Genomic DNA, 12,534 nt, shown 5'->3' with positions numbered 1-12,534 from the left:
CCCGCACATGGTCCCCGCACTGGTCCCCACACATGGTCCCCACACATGGTCCCCGCACTGGTCCCCACACATGGTCCCCGCACATGGTCCCCAACAGGTGCTCCTGTAACCTGAACTTGTCACCGGCCTCGTTTCGGGAAGTGGTTCCCCTCTCCCGGCTCTTCTTCCTCCCTGTCCTCCGCCCGCCTCCCGTCTTCCTAGGCATCTCTCCGTTTGAAGTTGGCCTCCTCGGTCCCCCAGCCTCCTCTTTTCATGTCTGTTCTCCGGGTTAATTAGGGAGTTGGAATTCCTCAGCCTCTCTCAATGGGCTTTGAAGCCCCAGATGGACCCGCGCTGCTTCAAATTAGCACTAATGACGAGAAACTTTCTTTCTTCCTCACAAAGTTCGCAAGCGGAGGACTGAATACCCGGGTGATGCGGTTCCCATAGTCTGACAGTTCATTATGACAGACGCGTTTTAACCCGCTTCCTGCCGGGAGATACTGTGGGGTCCCATCGCCCCGGCCAGAGGAGGACTTTTCATAGTAGGACCCCGGAGAGTTGCAGGGATCAACATTTCTCTCCAGGCGCCGTCCGTCCGCCAATGATCAATCAGCTGCTTGTTCTGATAATTCGGAATCCTCTTGGGTGGTTCTACCGCTAAGGGCCCGATGGTTGTGTGCAAAGCATGCTGGGAATGTTTGCGCTCGATGCATTGGTAGAGGTAGAGGAGATGGACGTATGTTGACACCCGATCTTTCTCATTTCTTCTCTAGCTGGGAGCCGAGTTAGCCAAGAGCTCCGGTACACGAAGGAAAAGCTGGGCGAGGAATCGGTCTACACGTCTCAAATGCTGATCCAGACTCCGAAGAAGGAAGGGGAGAACATTCTGACTCAGGAAGCCATGCTGATCCACCTCAACGCAGCGCTGGCCGCCAGCAAAGTGCAGGTCTCCATGTATGGAAAGTAAGTCGGCCAGGTTCAGGGAGTTGGTGGGATTTTTGGGTTTTGGCGGGCACACAGATGTGACATTCCATACCTGTTCTGATATTGAGGGTCTGTTAGCAGTAGGCATGGCCAGGGGTGTATTTACCACAAGGCACTTGCCTAGGGCGGCATTTTTTAGGGGGGTAGCACCTCCCCCCAGAAGAAGGAATGAAAGAATGGACACGCACACCATGGGAACCAGGTGGGATCCAAGAGAGGCTGCGGGCTGCTTCATGGTGTATGTAGAGCCTGACTCTCGTTCACGGGGATGTCCAGAGCTGTGAAGATGAGCGTCTCTCTATCGGAGTGAAGGGCAGTGGAAGGCTCTCCTGGGTGGGGGGCAAGGGTGTGGTGGGTTAATGTCAGGCTCTCTCCATGGGAGGGGGATGGGGGGGTTGTGTTGGTCGGTGTCCATGGGGGCAGACGATTTTTGTATTGCCTAGGGCAGCACAAAACCTAAATACACCTCTGGGCATGGCCAGTAATTACTCAGCTCAAGCGCCTCCATTGACATGGCTCCTCTAAAAATGGCTCCTCCATTGACATGGCTCCTCTAAAAATGGCTCCTCCATTGACATGGCTCCTCCATTGACATGGCTCCTCTAAAAATGGCTCCTCCATTGACATGGCTCCTCCATTAACATGGCTCCTCCATTGACATGGCTCCTCTAAAAATGGCTCCTCCATTGACATGGCTCCTCCATTGACATGGCTCCTCCATTGACATGGCTCCTCTAAAAATGGCTCCTCCATTGACATGGCGCCTCCATTAACATGGCTCCTCCATTGACATGGCTACTCTAAAAATGGCTCCTCCATTGACATGGCGCCACCATTGACATGGCGCCTCCATTGACATGGCTCCTCCATTGACATGGCTACTCTAAAAATGGCGCCTCCATTGACATGGCGCCTCCATTGACATGGTGCCTCCATTGACATGGCTCCTCCATTGACATGGCTCCTCTAAAAATGGCTCCTCCATTGACTTGGCTCCTCCATTGACATGGCTTCTCTAAAAAATGGCTCCTTCTTATACTTTCCCACAAGAGTGCAGTAAAGGGTTCCAGAAGCTTCACAACCTCTCAGGTGGGGACAGAAGTATCTTCATCTGCCAGGAACATCATCTATATACCTTTGTCTTGCAGGTCCTGGGATCTGAACAAGATTTGCTACAAGTCTGGTGTGCCGATTATCGAGAACGGGATGATCGAGAGGGTGAGTGGATCAGGCAGAAGCCGCAATCCTCTTTTATTCACCCATGAACCTTGCTGGTGGTTCAGCCATTATGGCAACCTGAGCTTTCCATAAGAACCTCCAAAGGTGCAGGTTTCCTCCCCGGAATTTCACATCTGACCGTTTCATTTGTGGTCCGTACAGGGGGGACTGAGAACTCATGGGGCCCCGGGCAATAGAGGATCATGGGGCCCCTGTGTCCTCACCCACACTCCAAAAAGCCTATGAAAGGTACCAGGGGCATCTCATGGGGCTCCCTACTGACCCCGGGCCAGAATGGGTCCGTATGAGTTTGGAGGAGGAGTGTTCTGCTCTCTTGGCTAACCCAACTTGTTGAAGGAGCGCGCTCTCGGAACGCATTTGTTTCTTGGTCTGGTTTGTCAGATCATACAATACATATGGATGGCGCCTGAAGGTGAAGCCTTCGAAAGCTCACATGGCGAGTATTTTGGAGATCTCATTTTTTTGCCAGACTTTTTTTTGAAGGATTATTATTATTATACAGGATTTATGGCGCCAACAGCAAAGGGGGGCTGTACAATTACATTACATTTCAGTACAGAAGGAATAGGAGGGGCCCGGCTCATGAAGCTTACAATCTAAAGGAAGGGGGAGGGGATACAGAAGGTGATAGCTGCGGGGGATGATCTGGTGGAGGTGACCCAAGTACAGTCCTTAGGTGGAGGTGGGGTAGGCTTCCCTGAAGAAGAGAGTTTTCAAAAAAAGGCAGACAGGGTGGGGGCTGACCGGACATGCTGTGGTAGGGAGCTCCAGAGGATGGGAGAGGCTCTGGAGAAGTCCTGGAGGCGAGCGTGGGAGGAGGTGATGAGGGAGCTAGAGAGGAAGATATCTTGGGAGGAGCGGAGTGGGCGATTTGGGCGGTATCTGTGGATGAGGTTGAAGATGAAGGATGACGAAACATGCTGGTGTCGGGGCGGTTGAGCAGACTCTTGTCTGTTGGGATATGTAGCACTTTATTTTGGCTGCTGAGGGTGGACAGGGTCAGCTGCTACCATGCGGTACAGAGGTGCATGGCTATTAAACCATAGGGAGGGGATGCGGTCCTGCATTGGGTCTCCCGCTGGTTTTACCCTCATTGGGTGCGGTCAGCAGGCCCCGCCATGGCCGCTACCTGTGACAGGTTGTCAGGTGGATGTGATCGGCACCAATCCTTCCACTCACACATAGTGGAAAGGGGAGGGCTGTGGTTCACAGCAATCACAAGGTACAGAGCTGTTCAGGTTGGCCCTGTGCATTTTGCTTGCGATCAACACTGACTAATGGCGTTCACAGACTGCGGTAGCGCACATGGCGCACGCAACCGCTTTATAACTGGGACGTTTGTAGTCATCCTGCTAGTAGAGGAGGTGCCTCAACCAGTCATTTTTTTTGGGGGGGGCGTTAAGTCAGCCATTAAAGGGGATCCCCTAAACTCCAAACGTTCTGCACCGATCGATGGCTGACTGATCGATGGCTGACTGATCGATGGCTGACTGATCGATGGCTGACATGGTACAATACTCTGCTCATGCCGTCTCACATGCGCTCACTTCTGGTACATGCATTGGATTTAATATCCTGTATTCATGGTTTCTCCAACAGATGATCGAAAAACTGTTCCCCTGTGTGATCGTCACCCCCCTGGACTGCTTCTGGGAAGGGTCGCAGCTACAAGGAGGCTCCGCCTACCTACCGTAAGTGAAACCCGCGTCCTGTCTTTAGAATTGTGTGCATGTAAACGGTCATGTGATTAAAGCGTGTCCACCATTATAATGGCAGCAGGCCATACCTGTGTAGTGTGTGTTGGAATAGCCACCTGTATTCTCCATTGGAAGCCTTTGTGGCAGGGTGACAACGCAGGAGCCCAATTGGGAGACAGGGACAGAGTGTTGTCACCTTGTAACAAGAAGTGCCTGAACAAGGATTTTAATGGCAGCATCACTAGAGATTATATTAATGAAAACTGCAGATTTGAAAAGATCGGGTTTATATCTTCTTTAATCAGGTTCTTGGGATACAACGAGTCAGGTTTCCTCTCCCACCTGATCATTTGGATTTATTCCTGCCATACATCCAATGGCTCGTTCGTTTCTTAGTTTCGGAAAATGGACACAATGGGTTGAACAAAGATCTAAAATGGTTTTTGGTCTCCTTGCCAAAGACCCACTGGGCTTCTGCTATACCCCCAGAAATCGTTGGCGTCCAAAATCCTCACCCATCTCAGACCTCGCCCTTCAGCCATCTTGGCCAAGCTAACATCAGTTCGTCAGCCATTCACTGGGAATGGTTTTGGTCTCCTCACCAAAGACCCGTTGGACTTCCTCTGTTGCACCCCCAGATATCATTGGTGCCTAAACCCCCCCCCCCCTCACCCTGTCTTAGATCTTGTCCTTCAGCCATCTTGACCAAGCTTATGCTAGTTAGCAAGCCATTCACTGGGAGCAGCTTTGGTCTCCTCACCAAAGACCTGTTGGACTTCCTCTGTTGCACCCCCAGATATCATTGGCACCCAACCCCCCCCTCACCCTGTCTTAGATCTCGTCCTTCAGCCATCTTGGCCAAGCTAACATCAGTTCGTCAGCCATTCACTGGGAATGGTTTTGGTCTCCTCACCAAAGACCCGTTGGAGTTCCTCTGTTGCACCCCCAGATATCATTGGCATCCAACCCCCCCTCACCTTGTCTTAGATATTGTCCCTCAGCCATCTTGACCAAGCTAACACTAGTTAGCAAGCCATTCACTGGGAGCAGCTTTGGCCTCCTCACCAAAGACCCGTTTGACTTCCTCTGTTGCACCCCCAGATATCATTGGCATCCAACCCCCCCTCACCTTGTCTTAGATCTCGTCCTTCAGCCATCTTGGCCAAGCTAACATCAGTTCGTCAGCCATTCACTGGGAATGGTTTTGGTCTCCTCACCAAAGACCCGTTGGACTTCCTCTGTTGCACCCCCAGATATCATTGGTGCCTAAACCCCCCCCCCCCCCCTCACCCTGTCTTAGATCTTGTCCTTCAGCCATCTTGACCAAGCGTATGCTAGTTAGCAAGCCATTCACTGGGAGCAGCTTTGGTCTCCTCACCAAAGACCCGTTGGACTTCCTCTGTTGCACCCCCAGATATCATTGGCACCCAACCCCCCCCTCACCCTGTCTTAGATCTCGTCCTTCAGCCATCTTGGCCAAGCTAACATCAGTTCGTCAGCCATTCACTGGGAATGGTTTTGGTCTCCTCACCAAAGACCCGTTGGAGTTCCTCTGTTGCACCCCCAGATATCATTGGCATCCAACCCCCCCTCACCTTGTCTTAGATATTGTCCCTCAGCCATCTTGACCAAGCTAACACTAGTTAGCAAGCCATTCACTGGGAGCAGCTTTGGCCTCCTCACCAAAGACCCGTTGGAGTTCCTCTGTTGCACCCCCAGATATCATTGGCATCCAACCCCCCCTCACCTTGTCTTAGATCTCGTCCTTCAGCCATCTTGACCAAGCTAACAGATAGTTAGCTATTCACTGGGAACAGTTTTGGCCTCCTCATCGAAGACCCATTGGACGTATTCTGTTGCACCCCCAACTATCGTTCATGCCCCCCCATCTCAGATTCCGCCCTTCAGCCATCCTGACTAAGCTAACCCCACCTTATACCTTCCAGGCCACCCTGTCTCGTTCTCCCTCCTGCCAATTATGTGTCTATTAAGGCCGAGGGACTGTGAAGAGGAGTGGAGGGGTTTTTTTTGGCGAGGGGAGGGTAAGTGGAGGGGGGGGGGAGGGAAGAGAAGATGGAAGCTGGGACAAAAGCCTCCATTCTTTCTGTTTACAAGTGTGTTTATCTATATGGGGCCCAGGCCGAGCTGCTGCTTTGTCAGCAAATGGTAACACAGTGTATTCTCATGCTAATGATCCAGTAAATAGCAGGCAGTTGCTAAACAAATTGAAATGCTGCCATTATTCAGAGTCCGGCTGGAATAAAGAACGAGGCAGAGAGAGAGAGAGAGAGAGGGGGTACTGCGAGGAGAGAGGGGACCCCGCGCTGACCGCCGCCTCAGTTTGATGGGGTTTCTACCCCGTCGTCATCAAATATCCAACACTAAGGCTCAAAAAAAAGAAAATGCCAAAAAGTACATTTGTGCTCCTTGATGACTTCCACGTTATTCAAACTCCAAGCCTCCGACCTTCGAGGGACTACAAGTCCCATCCTTCGCAGGGCCTGCTTAGACTTGTAGTCCAAAGCAAAGGAGGGAATTTAAAAATGGTGGCATGGCCGTTATGGCCAGTAAGCATGGCAACTTCCAATATTTTCTTTTGGTGAGGGTCGCTCTGTTCCCCTTCTTCCGCTTCAGTTCAGCCCCGGGGATCGCTCCCTCTTCTTTTTTTTTTTTTTTTTATAGGCGAGAGGCAGAGAGAGTGAAGCCGCTCAACAAAGGAGCAGCAATGTGTGCGATAAACAAAAGAGGCGAGTTGGCTTCAGTGAAGCAAGAAAGGGCAGATAAAAGGGGCTTCACTGTGGAAGCAGCCGCTTGGTATGTGGGAATCCTGCGAGAAGCGGGGCCTTGTTTTTCTAGCCAGTTTTAATGAATTATGGCACTGCCCCTCCCTCGCCCGGCAAAATGTGTGTGCGCCGCACTTGTGTGTCCCCTTCTAGACATTATGTTCCTCTCGCAGAGATCCAATTCTGTCGTTGGCTTTGGACCCGGGGACCGCCGTTCCCCCAAATTTTCTGCCGTTTTGTACCTTGTACTGGGGGGGGGGGATGTTTTGGATGATGGGTAAGCTGGTGAATGAGGGACCCCCGCCTCTCGGTGCACATGTTACCTCTCTTTCTCCTCTGTGGACCTCCTTCCCCCTCCCGTCTCCCCCCTCGTTCACCTCTTTTTATCAGGGGGCTTGAGAAAACACAGAACCTTCTCCTGAGGGGTCATCACATCTTTTGGAGGAGAAGAAATGGGAATTCTCAGCTTCCAAAGAAGGGGGACGCAGAGACCCGTACTCTCTCTAAGCCGGTTGTTTGGGGGGCCCGAAAACGGGCAATGGAGCCCCCTTTTCATGAGGGAGGATTGTATCACACAGTTTAACCCATTCAGGGCTAGGAGGAAGGTTCACTCATCACGGGGGCTGCTGGATCAATAGATGAAGGAGGCCACATTGTCCTGGACTACAGCCGCTCCTTCTACTTTGTACAGAACCACATTTAGCGATGCCGCCATGCCATTGGTCCATCATTGCCATATCTAACCTTCACCAGTCCCGCTCACTTGGTAGATCCAACACGGGACGCTTCATGCTTAAGGTGTAGAACGGGTGTCCCCATTATTTATTTATTATAGGTACTTATACAGCGCCGTCAATTTACATCTATTTTGTACATTCACATCAGTCCCCGCCCCCGAGGAGCGTACAATCTAAGGTCACTAACTCACGTTCATACACATACTGGGGCCAATTTTAGACCCCCTGAAAGATTTCCCCTCTATTCCTGTTCTGACAACTCAGAATGTTGGATTTTCCCATCACATTCAGTCTCGGGGTCGGAGTGGGAAAGGTGCGGAAAGCTCCTTAAACTGTATTCTGATACATTTCTTCGGAGAGATTTCATTCCAATGCATTTTTTTTTTTGAGGTTTTACAATTTTCAAAGACAGCAAGAGATCCGGCATCGGCCAAAGGTACAGCCAAAGTCCGGGAACATTGCTACCCAAAGTCACATTGTGGCCACATTGGGTGGATCAACCAAAGATGGGATACATTAACCTGTTATTGGGGCAACCCAATTCCTCTACTACTGAGGGTCCCTGAGGTCCAACCCATCGCCATCAGAAAGCCATACACCAAATAGAACTTCAGAGCCCACAGAGACCTGTCCTGCCCCTCCTCTAATAGAGTGGTCTATAGTAGTCAGCACTTCCAGATTTCTATGGATCGGGTAGATCAGTCCATTGGTTGTCATAAGCTGGGGCCCCTTGTTGGCCCTGGTCCTCCTGTGTGAAGGACTCTCCAATCACCGGTGGTCTCCTTCTTTCCAGGTGTGGTGCTCCATTGGTTGTCACAAGCTGGGGCCCCTTGTTGGCCCTGGTCCTCCTGTGTGAAGGACTCTCCAATCACCGGTGGTCTCCTTCTCTCCAGGTGTGGTGCTCCATTGGTTGTCATAAGCTGGGGCCCCTTGTTGGCCCTGGTACTCCTGTGTGAAGGACTCTCCAATCACCGGTGGTCTCCTTCTCTCCAGGTGTGGTGCTCCATTGGTTGTCACAAGCTGGGGCCCCTTGTTGGCCCTGGTCCTCCTGTGTGAAGGACTCTCCAATCACCGGTGGTCTCCTTCTCTCCAGGTGTGGTGCTCCATTGGTTGTCATAAGCTGGGGCCCCTTGTTGGCCCTGGTACTCCTGTGTGAAGGACTCTCCAATCACCGGTGGTCTCCTTCTCTCCAGGTGTGGTGCTCCATTGGTTGTCATAAGTTGGGGCCCCTTGTTGGCCCTGATCCTCCTGTGTGTAGGGCTCTCCAATCACCGGTGGTCTCCTTCTCTCCAGGTGTGGTGCTCCATTGGTTGTCATAAGTTGGGGCCCCTTGTTGGCCCTGGTACTCCTGTGTGTAGGGCTCTCCAATCACCGGTGGTCTCCTTCTCTCCAGGTGTGGTGCTGTATTGGTTGTCATAAGCTGGGGCCCCTGGTTGGCCCTGGTACTGCTGTGTGAAGGACTCTCCAATCACTGGTGGTCTCCTCTCCAGGTGTGGTAATTCATTGGTTGTCATAAGCTGGGGCCCCTTGTTGGCCCTGGTCCTCCTGTGTGAAGGACTCTCCAATCACCGGTGGTCTCCTTCTCTCCAGGGGTGGTGCTCCATTGGTTGTCATAAGCTGGGGCCCCTTGTTGGCCCTGGTCCTTCTGTGTGAAGGACTCTCCAATCACCAGTGGTTTCCTTCTTTTCAGGTGTGGTGCTACTCTCCTCCCAGACCCAGCAGTCCCTCTCAAGTTCTCCACAGGTTTCAGATGAAACTAAAATGGATACACAGAATATAACTGGATATAACATTTATAGGGAACGTTGATCCCGGGAATATCCGATTGCCTCTCGGGGGATCAGGAAGGAATGTTTCCCCGGCAGGAGGAGATTGGATCGTGCTTTGCTGGGATTTTTTGCCTTCCTCTGGATCTACTGTAGATGGAGGATTATAACTTTTTTTTCCTATGGTTGAACTGGATGGACTTTTGTCTTTTTTCAGCCAGACTAACTATGTAACTATGTAACCCAACGGCCAAGTCATTGCCAAGAAGAGTGCGAGTCTTAGGACATGAAAGGAAGTGGAGGTATAGAGGAGGTGAAGAAAAGGGCAGATCAGGGCTAAAGGGGGAAATAGGACTTCGAGACCCCCCCCCCCCCAGAATCCATGAAACATCCAAGAATTATTGTAGCAAGTGTGTGTTCAATAGTCAAAAGAAAGCAATTAAATCTGTCATGAGATCGTCTGTTATCCACGGGCCCCAAACTTTCATAGAGTTCCGCAGTATGGCCGCCATCTTTTTTTCATTGGAGAGATTTATGTCCCCAACGGGGATATTTGTTTCCTAAAGTCTAATATTGGATACAATGGATCTTACAAACATGTAGAGCCGCCTGCGGACAACGGCTCCTTTATAAATGAGGAGATCCCGTATCTTGTTACAATGTTGTAATTAGTATAGTACAGATTTAGGAGGGGGGGGGGGGGCGCTTTTTACTGCCCGCTACTGATTTCCTGTCCAATAAAAAAGATGCCAGTTGTTAGTTTGTAGCCTACAATGTCAGCTGACACCATGCGATCCGATGTGTCAGAGATGTATCATTGATTGTACGTCTTTGGTTTAGGTGGACTGCTCCTTTAATTGCCGGTCCTTTAATTGCCGGTCCTTTAATTGCCGGTCCTTTAATTGCCGGTCCTTTAATTGCCGGTCCTTTAATTGTCGGTCCTTTAATTGCAGGCCGGTCGCCCGCCGGGATTGTTCCCATGTGGACAGTCCGGCATCAGATCCGGCGGAATCCCCTTTCCTCCTGATAATGTCTTATTCCCAGGCATCCAAGCGGCCCCACGCTCCCGCATCCCCTTACCCAGAGTGCCTTGCAGGCTCCCCGGCTCTATCAAGATGTTACGGAGTCGCTGTTAATTGGCCTGACTTGCGCTGCGCGCTGAAGTAATGGCAGCACACAGCTTTGTTCCTCTGTGTAACAGGATAATACATGCTCTTTTTCTCGGGCATCTGGCACGCCTCGCTGGTTAAGGGGGGATGCGGCCCCGGGAGCAAACTCCGATCCTGCGAGGTGAAGGCGAGCGACAGCATTTCAATAACAAAGACACATTTTATATCAATTTTTTTTCCTTCACCTTAACTTCCCTCTAAGTGCTTAACGTGGAATGTAAACAGTCTGCATGTCGGCTCCGGTCCCCGACCTCCATCATCTGCTGCATTCTGGGCCTGGGACAGATAATCCTTCACAGGTTATATATGTGATCTTCTGCATTGCTGACAGGAATATGGCACCAACATATTCCAGAGCAATTCCTGGAGAGCGGAGGATACATTCACATCAGTCTCTGTGCCAGGGGAGCTGACACTCTAATGTCCCCTCCCCCACAGTAACATCAGTCTCTGTACCAGAGGAGCTGACACTCTAATGTCCCCTCCCCCACAGTCCATCAGTCTCTGTACCAGAGGAGCTGACACTCTAATGTCCCCTCTCCCACAGTCCCATCAGTCTCTGTACCAGAGGAGCTGACACTCTAATGTCCCCTCCCCCACCAGTCCCATCAGTCTCTGTACCAGAGGAGCTGACACTCTAATGTCCCCTCTCCCACATTCACATCAGTCTCTGTGCCAGGGGAGCTTACACTCTAATGTCCCCTCCCCCACAGTCACATCAGTCTCTGTACCAGAGGAGCTTACACTCTAATGTCCCCTCCCCCACAGTCCCATCAGTCTCTGTACCAGAGGAGCTTACACTCTAATGTCCCCTCCCCCTCAGTCCCATCAGTCTCTGTACCAGAGGAGCTTACGCTCTAATGTCCCCTCCCCCACAGTCACATCAGTCTGTACCAGAGGAGCTGACACTCTAATGTCCCCTCCCCCGCAGTCACATCAGTCTCTGTACCAGAGAAGCTGACACTCTAATGTCCCCTCCCCCGCAGTCACATCAGTCTCTGTACCAGAGGAGCTGACGCTCTAATGTCCCCTCCCCCACAGTCACATCAGTCTCTGTACCAGAGGAGCTTACGCTCTAATGTCCCCTCCCCCACAGTCCCATCAGTCTCTGTACCAGAGGAGCTTACGCTCTAATGTCCCCTCCCCCACAGTCACATCAGTCTCTGTACCAGAGGAGCTTACACTCTAATGTCCCCTCCCCCACAGTCCCATCAGTTTCTGTACGGAGGAGCTGACACTCTAATGTCCCCTCCCCCACAGTCACATCAGTCTCTGTACCAGAGGAGCTTACGCTCTAATGTCCCCTCCCCCACAGTCCCATCAGTCTCTGTACCAGAGGAGCTTACGCTCTAATGTCCCCTCCCCCACAGTCCCATCAGTCTCTGTACCAGAGGAGCTTACACTCTAATGTCCCCTCCCCCACAGTCACATCAGTCTCTGTACAGAGGAGCTTACACTCTAATGTCCCCTCCCCCACAGTACCATCAGTCTCTGTACCAGAGGAGCTTACGCTCTAATGTCCCCTCCCCCCAGTCACACACTATTATTATTACATGTGTATAGCTCTGACATATACCGCAGCGCTGTTGATTGCACAGAAATATTTCAGTGAGTAACTTGGATGATTCTTTTTCAGGGGAAGGCGGGACATCCAGTGGACAAACTTGGACCCGATCCAGCTGATGGAGGAGCTCGGTCAGTTCACCAGCCTGGATGGCTTCAAAGAGATGCTGGACAAGGCGGAGGTGGGCCAGGCGTACATGGAGCGTTCTTGCCTTGACCCCTCCGACTCGGAGTGCCCAGACAGCGCCCCCAACAAGAAGTCACAAAACGTGAGTCTATTGAAATGGCGGGGGGGGGGGGTTTGGGTAAGGGGACCCCCAGGAACTGACAGTCCCACTGTGCCGGGACAAGACCAGCTGACACCCAAGGAAAAGGACCAAAGTGCGCCCCCCATGAGCAGCCCCCCATGAGCTGCCCCCCATGAGCTGCCCCCCATGAGCTGCCCCCCATGAGCTGCCCCCCCATGAGCTGCCCCCCCATGAGCTGCCCCCCATGAGCTGCCCCCCCATGAGCTGCCCCCCATGAGCTGCCCCCCATGAGCTGCCCCCCATGAGCTGCCCCCCCATGAGCTGCCCCCCCCCCATGAGCTGCCCCCCATGAGCTGCCTCCCATGA

The 12,534-nt window shown here is 52.0% G+C and overlaps 1 protein-coding gene across 1 annotated transcript in view; it reads left to right on the top strand.

The window, feature by feature from the left end:
• Positions 1-759: 759 nt before the first annotated feature.
• Positions 760-12,534, top strand: part of LOC149428471 (protein patched homolog 2.S) — a 33,550-nt gene continuing 21,775 nt past the window's right edge. Inside the window, exons 1-4 of the mRNA XM_089667372.1 lie at positions 760-945; positions 2,115-2,184; positions 3,805-3,896; positions 11,994-12,189. Of these exons, the coding sequence (XP_089523498.1) occupies positions 830-945; positions 2,115-2,184; positions 3,805-3,896; positions 11,994-12,189 (474 nt within the window). The 5' untranslated portion in view covers positions 760-829. The remainder of the gene's footprint in view (positions 946-2,114; positions 2,185-3,804; positions 3,897-11,993; positions 12,190-12,534) is intronic.

The sequence above is a fragment of the Staurois parvus genome, unplaced genomic scaffold (assembly GCF_062004578.1).
Source record: "Staurois parvus isolate SC_StPar_1 unplaced genomic scaffold, SC_StPar_1.0 ptg003224l, whole genome shotgun sequence".
Lineage (NCBI taxonomy): Eukaryota > Metazoa > Chordata > Amphibia > Anura > Ranidae > Staurois > Staurois parvus.
The sequence above is the reverse complement of the archived record's forward strand: the minus strand, read 5'-3'. Positions and strand labels throughout refer to the sequence as shown.